The following is a 13,512-nucleotide window of genomic DNA, read 5'->3' as shown; positions in this document are numbered from 1 at the left end:
ACACGATAAGGTTCTTGGCCTTCATCTCTATGGCTAGGGACAGACCATTGATTAAAGCTTCATATTCCGCATCATTATTAGTTGCAGGGAACCCTAGGTGAATGGCACTTAACAATCGACACCCCCCGGGACTAACCAAAACTATACCCACTCCAGCTCCGTCAGAGTTGACAGCTCCATCGACATGCAAGTTCCACCATGTGTCATCCTCCACCAAAAGACCGTCAATGGGCTCAACGTTGGGACTATATGGCACTATTGCCCATTCTTGACCATCATCTTCAACTTCTAGCAAGAAATCAGCCAGAGCTTGACCCTTGACAGTAGCCCTAGGCTTATACTCCAAATCAAACTGTCCTAGCTCTACTGCCCACTTCATCAATCTTCCCGTTGCTTCTGGCTTATGCATAATCTGACGGAGAGGGTATGACGTTCTTACCTCAATCTTATGTGCCTGAAAGTATGGACGAAGTTTCCTTGCTGCTAAGACCAAAGAGTATACCAACTTTTCCATGTTAGTGTATCTTGTCTCAGCATCCAATAGCCTTTTACTAACATAATACACCGGGAATTGGACATCCTTCTCCTCCTTTACAAGAACGGCGCTGACCGAGTGTCTTGAAACAGCCAGGTATAAGACCAATGTTTCCCCTTCTACCGGCTTGGCCAAGAGAGGTGGCTTTCCCAATTGTTCCTTTATCTTTTGGAAGGCCTCTTCACATTCATCCGTCCATACAAACGTTTTCCCAGCCTCCTTGATAGCCTTAAAGAACTCCTTGCATCTGTCTGAGGACTTAGACACAAATCTATTTAATGCCGCTATCCTTCCTGTAAGGCTCTGAACCTGCCTCACATTCTGAGGAGACTTCATATCAAGTAATGCCTTGATTTTTGCAGGATTAGCTTCGATCCCTCGATGATTTACCATGAACCCCAAGAATTTACCAGACTCAACTCCAAATACACACTTCTGGGGATTCAACTTCATTCGATACTTCCTAAGTATGTCAAACATTTCAGACAAGTGCCGAATGTGATCTTGTGCCTCCTTGGACTTAACCAGCGTGTCATCTACATAAACCTCCATAGTCTTACCAATCTGGTCTTTAAACATCATGTTCACAAGGCGTTGGTAAGTTGCGCCAGCATTGATTAGCCCGAATGGCATTCCTATATAGCAATACAACCCCCTGTCTGTTATAAATGAGGTATGTTCTTGATCTGGCTCATGCATGGGGATCTGATTGTATCCTGAATAGGCATCCATGAAACTCAGCAAGGCATGTCCAGCTGTGGCATCCACCAACTGGTCTATCCTTGGGAGTGGGAAACTATCCTTTGGGCATGCTTTGTTCAGATCTGTGAAGTCAACACAGGTTCTCCACTTCCCATTAGGCTTCTTGACAAGGACCGGGTTAGCCAGCCATGTAGGATAGAACGACTCCTTGATCAGCTTAGCGCCCAACAACCGATCAACCTCTTCCTTTAGTGCTTGGGCCCTTTCTCCACTAACAGGCCTTCTCTTCTGTCTCATCCCTTTCTTGGTAGGGTCGATATTTAAATGGTGGCTCATTACTTCTGGGTCGATTCCTACCATATCGGCATGACACCAAGCAAAAACATCCAAGTTGCTTCTCAAGAAACGGATAAGGCTTGCCTTCAACTCCCCTTTCAACTTAGACCCTATCTTTAATATTTTGGCCTCTTTGGCTTCCCCAACCTGGATTTCAACAGTATCCTCAGCTGGACCGGTCTTGGTTGACTCTAGGGGCAACCTTGGGTCTAGATCAGACTCGTCTTTTGTTCCAGACGTCTCCCCTTTTTCCCATATAGAGCAGGGCTTAAGCTCTGCATCTGAATCTACTTCCATTGGTTCTTTCCTTTTTGATTGTTCGAGATTATCTCCTTCCTCAGGAAATTGGACGAAGTAAGTCATATTGACCTCCCCACCAGTGTTGGCAACAAGGGGTTCTTTCAGTGCTCTACTCTTCTTGAAACCTTTAAGAGATTGCAGGTAACACTCTCTGGAGTCATATTGGCACCCCCTCACAACTCCAATCCCTCCAGGTGTTGGGAATTTCATAGACAAATGATATATTGATGTGACCACTCTCATTTCTTTCAGTAACGGTCGCCCAATAATGGCATTGTGTGATGAGTCGTGATCCACAATCATAAAATCCATAACCTGAGTGGCTGAGCATGTTCCTTCTCCTAGAGTTACCGGGAGCCGGATTGTTCCTTTTACCTTTACAGCCTCTCCACCAAACCCATAAATATAGACATCCTCAACTTTCATATCCTTATCAGGGAGGCCAAGCTTCTGGTAGGTGCCATAATAAAGAATGTTGACAGAGCTTCCGTTATCAACGAGCACACGATGAACATTCATTGGACCAATACGAAGGGCGATCACCAGGGCATCATTGTGCGGGTGGTGAACCCATCTGGCATCTTCTTCTGAAAAGGTAATGTCAATGGCTTCGCCTCTAAAGACCTTAGGCGGTCTAGATGACAAATTATGAATATTAGTAAGGGGCCTACCTTTTGCTTCCTTTGCATATCTCTCCATAGCCCTGGTCCCTTCACCGGCCAAATGTGGCCCTCCAAAGATGACATGAATGCTTCCCTCCTTAACGAACTGGATGTCCTCTTGCTTTCCCCTTTCTTGATCGCCAGTATAGCCAAGCCCCCTTCTGTCCTTGGCTCGAATATCTCGTCGGGACCGGGCTTCTCGTACTATCCATTCATTAAGCTGGCCTTCTTTGATTAGCAACTCGATCTCCTCTTTCAGTTGTCTACATTCATGGGTATCATGCCCGGTTGATTCATGGTACTCACAATACTTGTCCTTATTCTTGGCTTGCCAAGAATTTAGTGGAGCTGGCCTGCGGAAGAGTCCCTTGTCACGATTAACTTCGAAGATGTGATCAATTGGCGCGGCAAGCGGTGTCCAACGATCTTCCCTTTCTTCATGATCTCGAGGAGGTGTGTAGTTCCTTCTATACATGGTGTTGACCCGGTTGGGACTTCGTCGCCTCCCCCTTTGTTCTGGACTTGGGGACCGGTCCCTTCTCTTTTGTCGAGCCTTACCAGGGCTTCTCTCATTCTTTCGACTCTCAGCCAGTGACTGTTCAACATTTTTGTATGCCTCAGCCCTTGCATATAAATCTGCCAGAGACTTGGGATCATTGCCTTGCAAGTGCTTCCAAAAATCAGTTCCTACTCGAAGCCCAGCCACCAAGAAGCTTTTCAGTGTCTCATCAGTTGCCCCCCGAACATTGGATGACTCTGCATTGAAGCGTTTGAAGTAGGCATGAAGAGTCTCTCCTTCCTTTTGTTTGATATTTGCCAGAGTGGTGACCGGTGGAGCATACTTGACGGTTGCCTGGAACTGAGTCAAGAACATAGTCTGCATGCTTGTCCAAGTAGTGATGGATGCTGGTTCCAATTTCCGGAACCATTGGTAGGCACTATCTCTGAATGTGGCCGCAAGAAGTCTACACCTGACAGGATCCGGTATCTGGTAGACACCCATCTCAACATTGAACCTTCCAAGAAACTCTACAGCATCTGAGTTGCCATGAAACTTTAAATCGGAGGTGGTGTTTCTGTAATTGGCTGGCAGCGGAGCCTCTATCACTTCAGCAGAGAATGGTGATAGGGCTTGGCTTGAAAGAGACGTTTGGCTTCCGTCGAAATGTGCCAGAAGCTTCCTCAGGCTGTTGACATCAATGGCTCCGATGCCTGGAATGGTCTGAACGTTTGGCCGTGACAGAGTCATTGATGGTAGTGTTCCGGTAGCCATGAGGTCATTTGCCGTGGCGAGAAGATTGGATTGATTAGCGTGAGTCTGAGCAGATGGGGGCGCATTGGCCTGAGATGAGGCTTGAATATGCGGATTGGCATGAGCATTGGCCTGAGACGAGGCTTGAATGTGCGGATCGGCAATGGTCTGATCAAGATTTGCCTAACCATTCATTATTACATATCCTACTACTACCAGAACGAAATATAACATAACTTTTACGATAATTTACAAAGAGGAGACAAGAAAAGAACCTGATGATGAGTCTTTCCGTTGCCCGGAGACGTCGCATGCTCGCGCGTTCCTCCCTGACTCTGCCGTCCTTCAAGCACAATCGGGTCTCGCTCCGATCTTCCTCCTAAACCACGGGGTTCTTGTTCTTGCGATCGGTCATAGCTTCTTGAGTCTGATCCATGCGGAATCTCCTTCCTATGTCCTTCTCGTCCCGTGCCTGCCGTTCTTGATCCGGTACTCGCATATTCAGGTCTGCTTTCAAGATCTTTGATCAGGGCCAAAAGATCCGCCCTACTGACTCTTCCTCTGTATCTTTCCGCCAGAGCGTTAACATCTCGACTGGCTTCCTCCAGATGTGCGGTTGATCGTCTATCTTGCGGGGGTCTTCCTCCGTCCCTGGCGCCCTCTCCTCCGGCAGTAGTCTGGCCGCCTGACGCGAATAAGTTTCGTGGAACAATCACAGGCCTTCTATCATCGCGATGGCCTGACTGACTTTCCTCTTCAAAGGGCTGCTTCCCGGAACGATGTGTTCCGGGAACAAGGGACTCCAGTTGGGCAACTCGCTCTCTGAGAGCTTGCTGTTCTCTCGCTTCGTTTCTCAAGTAGTGCAACTCCTTGAGTAACTCCTCGTTGCTTATGAATACCGGCGGCGAGCCGGAGATGGGGCGTCTCATAACGCCCGACTCTCCGTCTGTTATGATGATTGCTCTGTCCTGGGAGGCGTTCCCGACCGGCGTGTTGTCGACGGGAGGGTTATCGCCTATCCCCGATCTGGGATCGGGGGGTTGGTTCCCGCCGGGCGTTGTCTCGCCGTGATTCGACATCTTTCTCCTCGATGGAAAATCTTGAACTAGCCCCTTCTTCTAGCGCCAATTTGTTAACGGAGAAAACTGGTAGGTTAACAAAGATGAGGTTCGCGGCGTGGATCAAGATTTCTGTTGGCGAGAATGTAGGAGATGGTTGATTGTTTGTTGTGGAGGTGGCTGCAATTGTAAGCAAAGGGTTCTAGATTGCTAACTGGAATAGCTTTCAAGAATGATCGATGCCTACAATCTGCCTACGTACCCCTATTTATAGGGGATCAAGCCGTTACGTAGTTCTTTCTCCTAAGAGACCCATGTGGGCTGGGCCTCCCCTTCTAGAATCTTCCTCCCGGAAGGGGTCCAATACGATGAAGCCTAGCCCTTTGGGCTTACTCCAAATGCAAGGACACTCTCCTACTCCCCGACAGGGACAACCCGCCAGACTACAGAGATAGGACCTTCCAAGGTGTCTTCCTTTCTGTCCTCTACCTCCCAAGGAGGACAACTCCCTAGACTACAAGGTAGGGCCTTCATAGTATAACAATGAGATCTACTCTTGTTCAAGGGCGTCCCCCTAAACATAAAGTATCCCTCACTGCCCTTCGGAATTAGGATGAAATGAACCTTCTTCGGCAAGTGGGCGCGCCCAAAGATAGGGCGCGCCTTGTCTTTCAACAGGGGTACCTTGAAATTGGGTTGATCCTGACTTTCCTGGCCCAAGTAGACCTTCTTTCGTGGGCCTGGCCCATTCAATGATTCTTCATAATCTTGCATATAACATAGAGGTTAGTGGGCTTTGATTAGAAATATTGGGAATGGCTAGATTTTCCGGTCAAATCAATTTTCCGGCGAGATTCAAGCTATTCCGGGCATCCTCATAGATTCCGGTGATTTGGTTTCGTTAGTGATCGCGCGTACTGCTTCAGAGTTTCAAATCATTTGACTACTGTTCACGGCCTGTTCACGCGCACGATTTCATAATTTTCTTTTTATTTCATGATTTTCTTTTACTTGTTTTATTACTAGTTTAGATTTATTAACTTCGTTTAATTAATTTGCTTGTTTTTATTTCCGGTTGGCCGCGTGCGTTTTTAGTTTTCGTTAATTTTACAGAATCAGAATGCACCTCTGTTTTTCAGTTGTCTCAACTTCGCCGCGCGTCACGTCCTGATTTTCCTTTCGTTGTCAATTAATTAATTGAATAGAAATCAGTTGTTAATTGTTAGTTAGTAGTTGTTAATCGCTAATTGTTTACTAATAATTGTTACTTGGATAATAATTAATTTCTTTTAAAATATAATTGTCAATTAGTAATTAAATTTTAGATTTTATTTTAGAATAATAAAACATCTCAAAATCTTTTGGTCTAATTTGATTAAGTTAAAAATTAAGTTTTCGCGAAAATAAATTTAGTCCTTGGAACGAATCTTATATTATTAAAACGGGATCGTGCACTTGCGATTAATTTCAAAATCTTATTTTGAGCACATCAATTTTCTTGCCCTGAAACCCAACAGTGGTATCAGAGCTACGTTTATAAGGGGCTAATTTGGTTACGTGTTTACAGTATTCGATGCATGTATGTATGTTTTATGAATCTGCCTTGATATGGTTTTGAGATATGCCGATCATTATATGTTATATCGATCATATATGATTCTGTTATGCTAAATATAGTGATATGATGATACTAGCATGTTTATGATTTTCCAAGACTGATTAGTATGCGATTTATATGTTCTGCATATGATGTTATGCTTATATAGTGATATAAACTGTTGGACAAGTGGTGTGTGGAAATCATCTGGTTACTGGGGAATGATCAGTAAGTATATGATACATGCTTCTGAAACTTCATATGATGTAGTAGTGGCAGAGGCTAACAGATATGATATGTTGTTCCGAAATTGATGATTTTTTGTATAGCACCAGTCAGCTCCACCCCAGCCTGGGGCTGCTGCCCCCGGACCCCCGCCCAGGGCGTGCCGCCCCCGGACCCCCGCCCGGGGGCTGCCGCCCCCCGACCCCCGCTTTGTATGATTATGTGTTCTTATTTGTTTGCTTGAGCATGGTGCTGGTTATGGCCTTAAGATCCTTAGTTTAAAGTTTTGGGTTTTGGTTGTATAAATACGACTTGCATGTCGTGCTCTTCATTCTTGTAATTTTAATCTCGAATGTAACTCAAGTTTTCTTATATAAGTACATTAGAATAGGTTCTATTCAATTATTCATTGAAATGTACTTGAAGATTGAAGGACGATCCACAAGGAGGGGCAATCAAGGAGAATGAAGACTTGTAATAGTTATACATTTTCACCATAGATTGACCTAGATTCTTTCATTAGCTTGAATGGATCATATAGGATGAAGGACATAACCATGCACATTTACATACTGCACTTTACATATATGATGCATGAGATGATGATATGTATGCGTAGTTTGTGAAACACGGAATTTATTATGGATTTTCGGTATTCAATGAGAGGAAGAATCCGTCGGATTTGGGGTTTTTAAGTATAGCCGTTGTGCCAACACCTCAGATCGGGTTTTCAACCAATCAAAGAGTATTGATTTAAAATATTTAATTCAAGGAAAAATTGAGGATATCTTTATGACAGGATCATGGTCGTTTTAATAAAATCCATAATTAACATATTAAGTTAATCAGATGCCTTCCAATGATTAATAGTCATCAAGATCTAGATTGAGAGAAGTAGGTTTGCCAAAGCAAGGTGCTTTAATCAATCATGGGAAGACATGATAAGTAAATGTACTTAGTTATTGAATTATTGGGTCTAACATAACTAAACAATCACAATAGGATTGTGGGTTTAGAGGCTTGGAGTTTTGTTAGGTCCGAAACGATTGTAGAAGGGGGGGTTGAATACAATCGTCACTAACAAATCGCGGCGGAATAATCTGATTTGAATTAAACTTGTTAATCAGATTTTAATTAATTATTATAACAATGTTTTAAGTCGTTATATAATTAATATGGTTCGTTTTAATGTCCACTAAAGTTCGTAGAATAAATTCGACAGGATGTATTCTAGTTTAGTGATTAAAACAATCGAGTGATCAAAGCACAGAAAACTGTGGATATAACGAATAGCAAGTTACTAACAACTTGAAAGTTTACAATGCAATGAACAACATACAAATGAAGAAGTGAAGCCATATTTATAGGCAAATCACTTGGATCTAGGTATGACATTGAAAGGAATGACTTTCTAGCTTAGGAAAGACATTACAATGGAAGATATGACATTATTACACAAAGCCATGCCAAAAAACAAAGAAGGAATGACATTTAAATGGAATGTCATACTGCCAGGGGCGGTATGACTTTATTCCTTGGTCACTACTCTTCATTTGGCATGACTTTACCAAAGAAAGTCATTCGGTTGAGCTTTGTATAACATTTTAAGTCATATATAAGCAAGTCATATGCGCACAAGGACAATGCCTGAAACTAGGACACGGTATGACATTAATATGTCATACCAGATGAAGCCTAGATCAAGCAAACGGTATGACATTTGCAGCAAAGCCATACGAGTCCATTCGGTATGACTTTCCTAAGTCATACACACATAACGCGTGTGACAGAAGGAAAAGTCTGCCAAATAGACACGGTATGACTTTGTTGAATAAAGTCATACCGAAGTCATAAGACAGCTGGAAGAGCACGGTATGACTTTCTTTAATAAAGTCATACCAAGCTATAATTGTATATAAAACAGATTTATTATAAATATAAATATTCAATAATTACTCACTCAATTATATTAATCATATAAATTCATAAATTAAATTAATTCGAATGTGAATCAATTTAATAAATAAATTATACAACTAATTTAATTATTTTGATAAGTGTAATAATTAAAGGAATATTTATAAAATAATATTCCTTCAGCAGCAGGGACTTCAGGCGAAATTAGACTTTGTAGATCTTTGTCTTGATCGAACGGCCACTTGTAGTTGATGCAGAATACTTAATCTGAGTAGCTGACACACAAATGTACTGTCTGGTTCATCTGTATCTAGCTGAATTAAATATTCTTTATCAAATAAACATTTGAAACGAGGCTTGTTCGTCGAGTCTATGTCTTCGTAGTTCTTCTTCATAAGTAACAACAGTATGGAATCTTCTGAATAAATAAAGTATTAAAACTTTATACCTTCTGGACTTCTGGACGTGCTACAAAAGATTATTTGTACACTGAGGCTTGAAGATATTAATGAGCTTCTTCCAGTGGTGTGCAGCAGCAACCTGAAATTCTTCAGACATATAATTTCAATAAATCACTTGACGTTCTTCGTACGGATTCCTTCAATAGTACTTGCTATTTACCTTGCTTTCTTATCAGAGTTGAGTTGGTACCTCTTTAATTACAAATAGGCTAAACATATGCCTTTCAAGTTTGGTGAGATTTATTACATAAATATGTGCAAGGGGTTGCTCCACCAAACTATCCAAGAGTTATATTTGATATAATTGACAAACGGTGTCTACCTAAAATGTCATGTTTTGAGAGTATTAGCCCACGCTAACTTAAAACATGGATGAAATATGGATCTTGGCTCACTAGAAAGATTTACATAAATGCTTTTCGAATTAATAGTTGGGGCTATTAATTTGAAGAAAATAGTGGGAGATATATATATTTTGAATATATATATATATATAATCACTTGACATAATTTAATAAACATCTGTAGACTAATTTATCTTATGCATTTGAAATATTGTAGATATCCAATGGCAAATAATTCAAACAATTTCTCTATACGATCAGTCCTTGAGAAAGACAAGCTGACAAGAACAAACTTCCTTGACTGGCAAAGGAATTTGAGGATTGTCCTCAAACAAGAGCGCAAGCTCTATGTCATAGATATTCGTCGCCCTACACCTCTCGCCGAAGGATCATCCCGTGTTCAGCATAATGCTTATCAGAAGCATATCGATGATGACACGGATGTTCAATGTCTCATGTTAGCGACCGTGAGTGCTGAACTTCAGAAACTACATGAGAATATGGATTCTTATGATATGATTGAGCACCTTAAACGTATTTTTGAAGGACAGGCTCGTCAGGGGAGGTTTGATACTTTCAAATCTTTGAATGCTTGTAAGCAAGGTGAACGTGATCCAGTAGGACCGCATGTTCTGAAGATGATAGGGTATATTGATTATCTTGAAAAATTGGGTGCCCTGATTGGTCCGGAGCACCAAATTGATCTGATCTTGCAATCTCCAAACAACAACTATTCTCAGTTTGTAATGAATTACAATATGAATGAGATAATCAAGAACTCCACCGAATTATTGGCAATGTTGAAAACTGCTGAAACCAACATTCAGAAGGTGTCCCCTACTCCCATATTGATGGTGATTAAGGGGAAGGACAAAGGAAAAGGTAAGTGGAAAGGCAAGAAGAAGATGGGATCTAATTCTAATGCCAATCCGAAACATGGTTCGACTAAGGCCTTGAAGCCGAAAGGTGGTGTTCAGAGGGATGGGGATTGTCACTATTGCAAGAAACCAGGTCATTGGAAGAGGAACTGTCATGCTTATTTGGAGGATCTAAAGAAAAAGAAGGATGATGCCGCTTCTGATTCAGGTATTTATGTTATAAAATTCAATTTGTCTACTTCAACATCTTGGGTATTAAATACTGGATGTGGTTCTCACATTTGTATTAATGTGCAGGAACTACAGGGAAGTAGGACATTGGCAAAGGGAGAAGTAGACCTGCGAGTTGGCAATGGAGCAAAAGTTGTTGCTATAGCCGTAGGGACTTATCATTTATCGTTGCCTATTGGGCTTATTTTAGAACTTGAGAATTGTTTTTACGTGCCTGCAATTTGCGGAAACATTATTTTAGTTTCTTGTTTCGACAAGAAAGGTTTTGCTTTTTCAATTCAGAACAATAGTTGTTCCTTTTCTTTAAATAATGTTACCTATGGGGTTGCACGTTTATTTAACGGTTTATATGTTCTTGATTTGGATACTCCCATCTATAATGTGAATAATAAACGTCTTAAAACTGATGACTCAAATAAAACATACCTCTGGCACTGTCGTTTAGGCCACATAAATGAGAAGCGCATTTCCAAGTTACATAAAGATGGATACTTGGATAAGTTTAATTTTGAATCATACGAAGCATGTGAACAATGTCTCATTGGAAAAATGAATAAAGCACCTTTCACTGGACAAGGTGAGAGGGCCACTGAACGACTAGAACTAATACATACTGATGTATGTGGTCCTATGCGTACAATGGCAAGAGGTGGCTTTTACTACTTCATAACATTTACTGATGATTTCAGTAGATATGGATATGTATATCTTATGAAGAACAAATCCGACTCTTTTGAAAGGTTCAAAGAGTACAAAGCTGAAGCAGAAAAGCAAACTACCATAAGTATTAAGACTCTACGATCATATCGTGGAGGTGAATACTTAAGCCAAGAAATTAAGAATTTCTTAAAAGAGTGTGGTATTGTAGCACAACTTAATCCTCCTAGAACACCACAATGGAATGGAGTTTCTGAGAGGAGGAATCGTACCTTGTTGGACATGGTGCGATCAATGATGAGTCATGCAGATCTTCCAATTAGTTTCTGGGGCTATGCCCTAGAGACGACTGCCTATACACTTAACCGAGTTCCTACTAAAACGGTCTAGAACACTCCATATGAGATATGGACTGAGAAACGTCATAGCATGTCATTTATGAAAATTTGGGGATGTGAGGCGTTTGTGAAACGTCAAAATCCTGACAAGCTAGGACGTGAGTATGATAAATGTAATTTTGTGGGATACCCAATTGAAACAATAGGTTATTCATTCTATAATCCTTCTGAGAATAAAGTGTTTGTTGCTCGAACCGCTGTGTTCCTTGAAAGGGAGATGCTTTCTAAGAAAAATAGTGGGAGGATAATAGATCTCGATGAAGTTCGAGAGCCACATGATAACATTGAACCAGAGCAGGAACCTGAGCAGGATGTACATCAAAATATTGAGAGTAATCCTGTTCCAGAAACACAGGTCTTTCGTAGATCTAGTAGGATTCGCCATTGGCCAGAGATATTATGGTTTTCTCTTGACCCAAACTGGTGATGTGATGCTTATGGATAATGATGAGCCTCTATCCTACAAAGATGCTAAGAACACTCCACATTCCAAGAGATGGCTTGATGCCATGAAATCTGAGATGGATTCCATGTATGAAAACCAAGTATGGACTTTGGTTCATTTACCCGAGGGAGTTAAACCTATTGAGTGTAAATGGGTTTTCAATAAGAAAGCCGACATGGATGGAAATGTTCAGATCTATAAGGCACGACTAGTTGCAAAAGGTTTCAAACAGATTCATGGTATTGACTATGATGAAACCTTCCCACCAGTTGATATGGTCAAACCCATCAGGATTTTGCTTGTAATAGCTGCTTACTATGACTACGAAATCTGGCAGATGGATGTGAAAACCGCCTTCTTGAATGGAAGTCTAGAAGAGGATGTGTATATGACACAATCTGAAGGTTTTGTCGATCCGAGATTTCCTAAAATGGTTTGTAAGTTGCGTCGATCTATATACGGATTAAAGCAAGCCTCAAGGAGATGGAATATTCGTTTTGATGAAACAGTCAAAGAGTTTGGCTTTATTCAAAATGAAGATGAGCCTTGTGTTTACAAGAAAGTGAGTGGGAGCCATGTGGCATTCCTAGTGCTATATGTGGATGACATATTACTAATGGGGAATGACATACCTTCTTTACAGGCTGTTAAGACTTGGTTGAGGAAAAATTTCTCGATGAAAGACTTGGGCGATTCGACCTATATATTAGGGATCAGGATCTATAGAGATAGACCAAGAAGGCTGATCGGTCTGAGTCAGAGTACATACATTGATAAGGTATTGCATCGATTTGGGATGCAGGAGGCAAAAAGGGGATTTTTCCCAATGTCTCACGGGATATCGATCTCGAAAGAAAACAGTCCTAAATCATTGGATGATAAGAACCGTATGAGTAAAGTTCCATATGCTTCGGCAATTGGTTCTATAATGTATTCAATGATATGTACTCGTCCTGATGTCTCGTATGCCTTGAGCATGACGAGTAAATACCAGTCTAATCCAGGTGAGGGTCACTGGACGACAGTCAAGAATATTCTTAAATACCTGAAGAGGACTAAAGATCAATTCTTGGTATATGGAGGAGAAGAGAAGCTAGTTGTAAAAGGTTACACAGATGCTAGTTTCCAAACAGACAAAGGTGATTCGATCTCTCAGTCTTGTTTTGTATTTTGTCTAAATGGAGGTGCTGTTAGTTGGAAAGGTTCAAAGCAAGAGACGGTTGCTGATTCTACAATGGAGGTTGAGTATATAGCTGCTTGTGAAGCAGCTAAGGAGGCTGTTTGGATCAGGAAATTTCTTACAGGACTTGATGTGGTTCCTTTAGTATCAGATCCTATAGAATTGTACTGTGACAATAATGGAGCCATTTCACAGGCAAGGAACTCCGATCTCATTCCCGTACTAAGCATATACTCAGACGATACCACCTGCTCCGAGAGATTAATACTCGAGGGGATAGACATATATGTAAAGTGCATACTGATGATAACATTGCAGATCCACTGACCAAGGC

General features: G+C 41.4%; 1 protein-coding gene across 1 annotated transcript; it reads left to right on the top strand.

The window, feature by feature from the left end:
• The first annotated feature begins 9,613 nt into the window (after positions 1-9,613).
• On the top strand, positions 9,614-10,581 carry LOC135152199 (uncharacterized). The gene is made up of 2 exons (XM_064092036.1): positions 9,614-10,475; positions 10,565-10,581. Exons 1-2 carry the CDS (start codon positions 9,614-9,616, stop codon positions 10,579-10,581), a joined length of 879 nt encoding a protein of 292 aa, XP_063948106.1.
• Positions 10,582-13,512: the final 2,931 nt, after the last annotated feature.

The sequence above is a fragment of the Daucus carota genome, chromosome 4, assembly GCF_001625215.2.
Source record: "Daucus carota subsp. sativus chromosome 4, DH1 v3.0, whole genome shotgun sequence".
NCBI lineage: Eukaryota > Viridiplantae > Streptophyta > Magnoliopsida > Apiales > Apiaceae > Daucus > Daucus carota.
The sequence above is the reverse complement of the archived record's forward strand: the minus strand, read 5'-3'. Positions and strand labels throughout refer to the sequence as shown.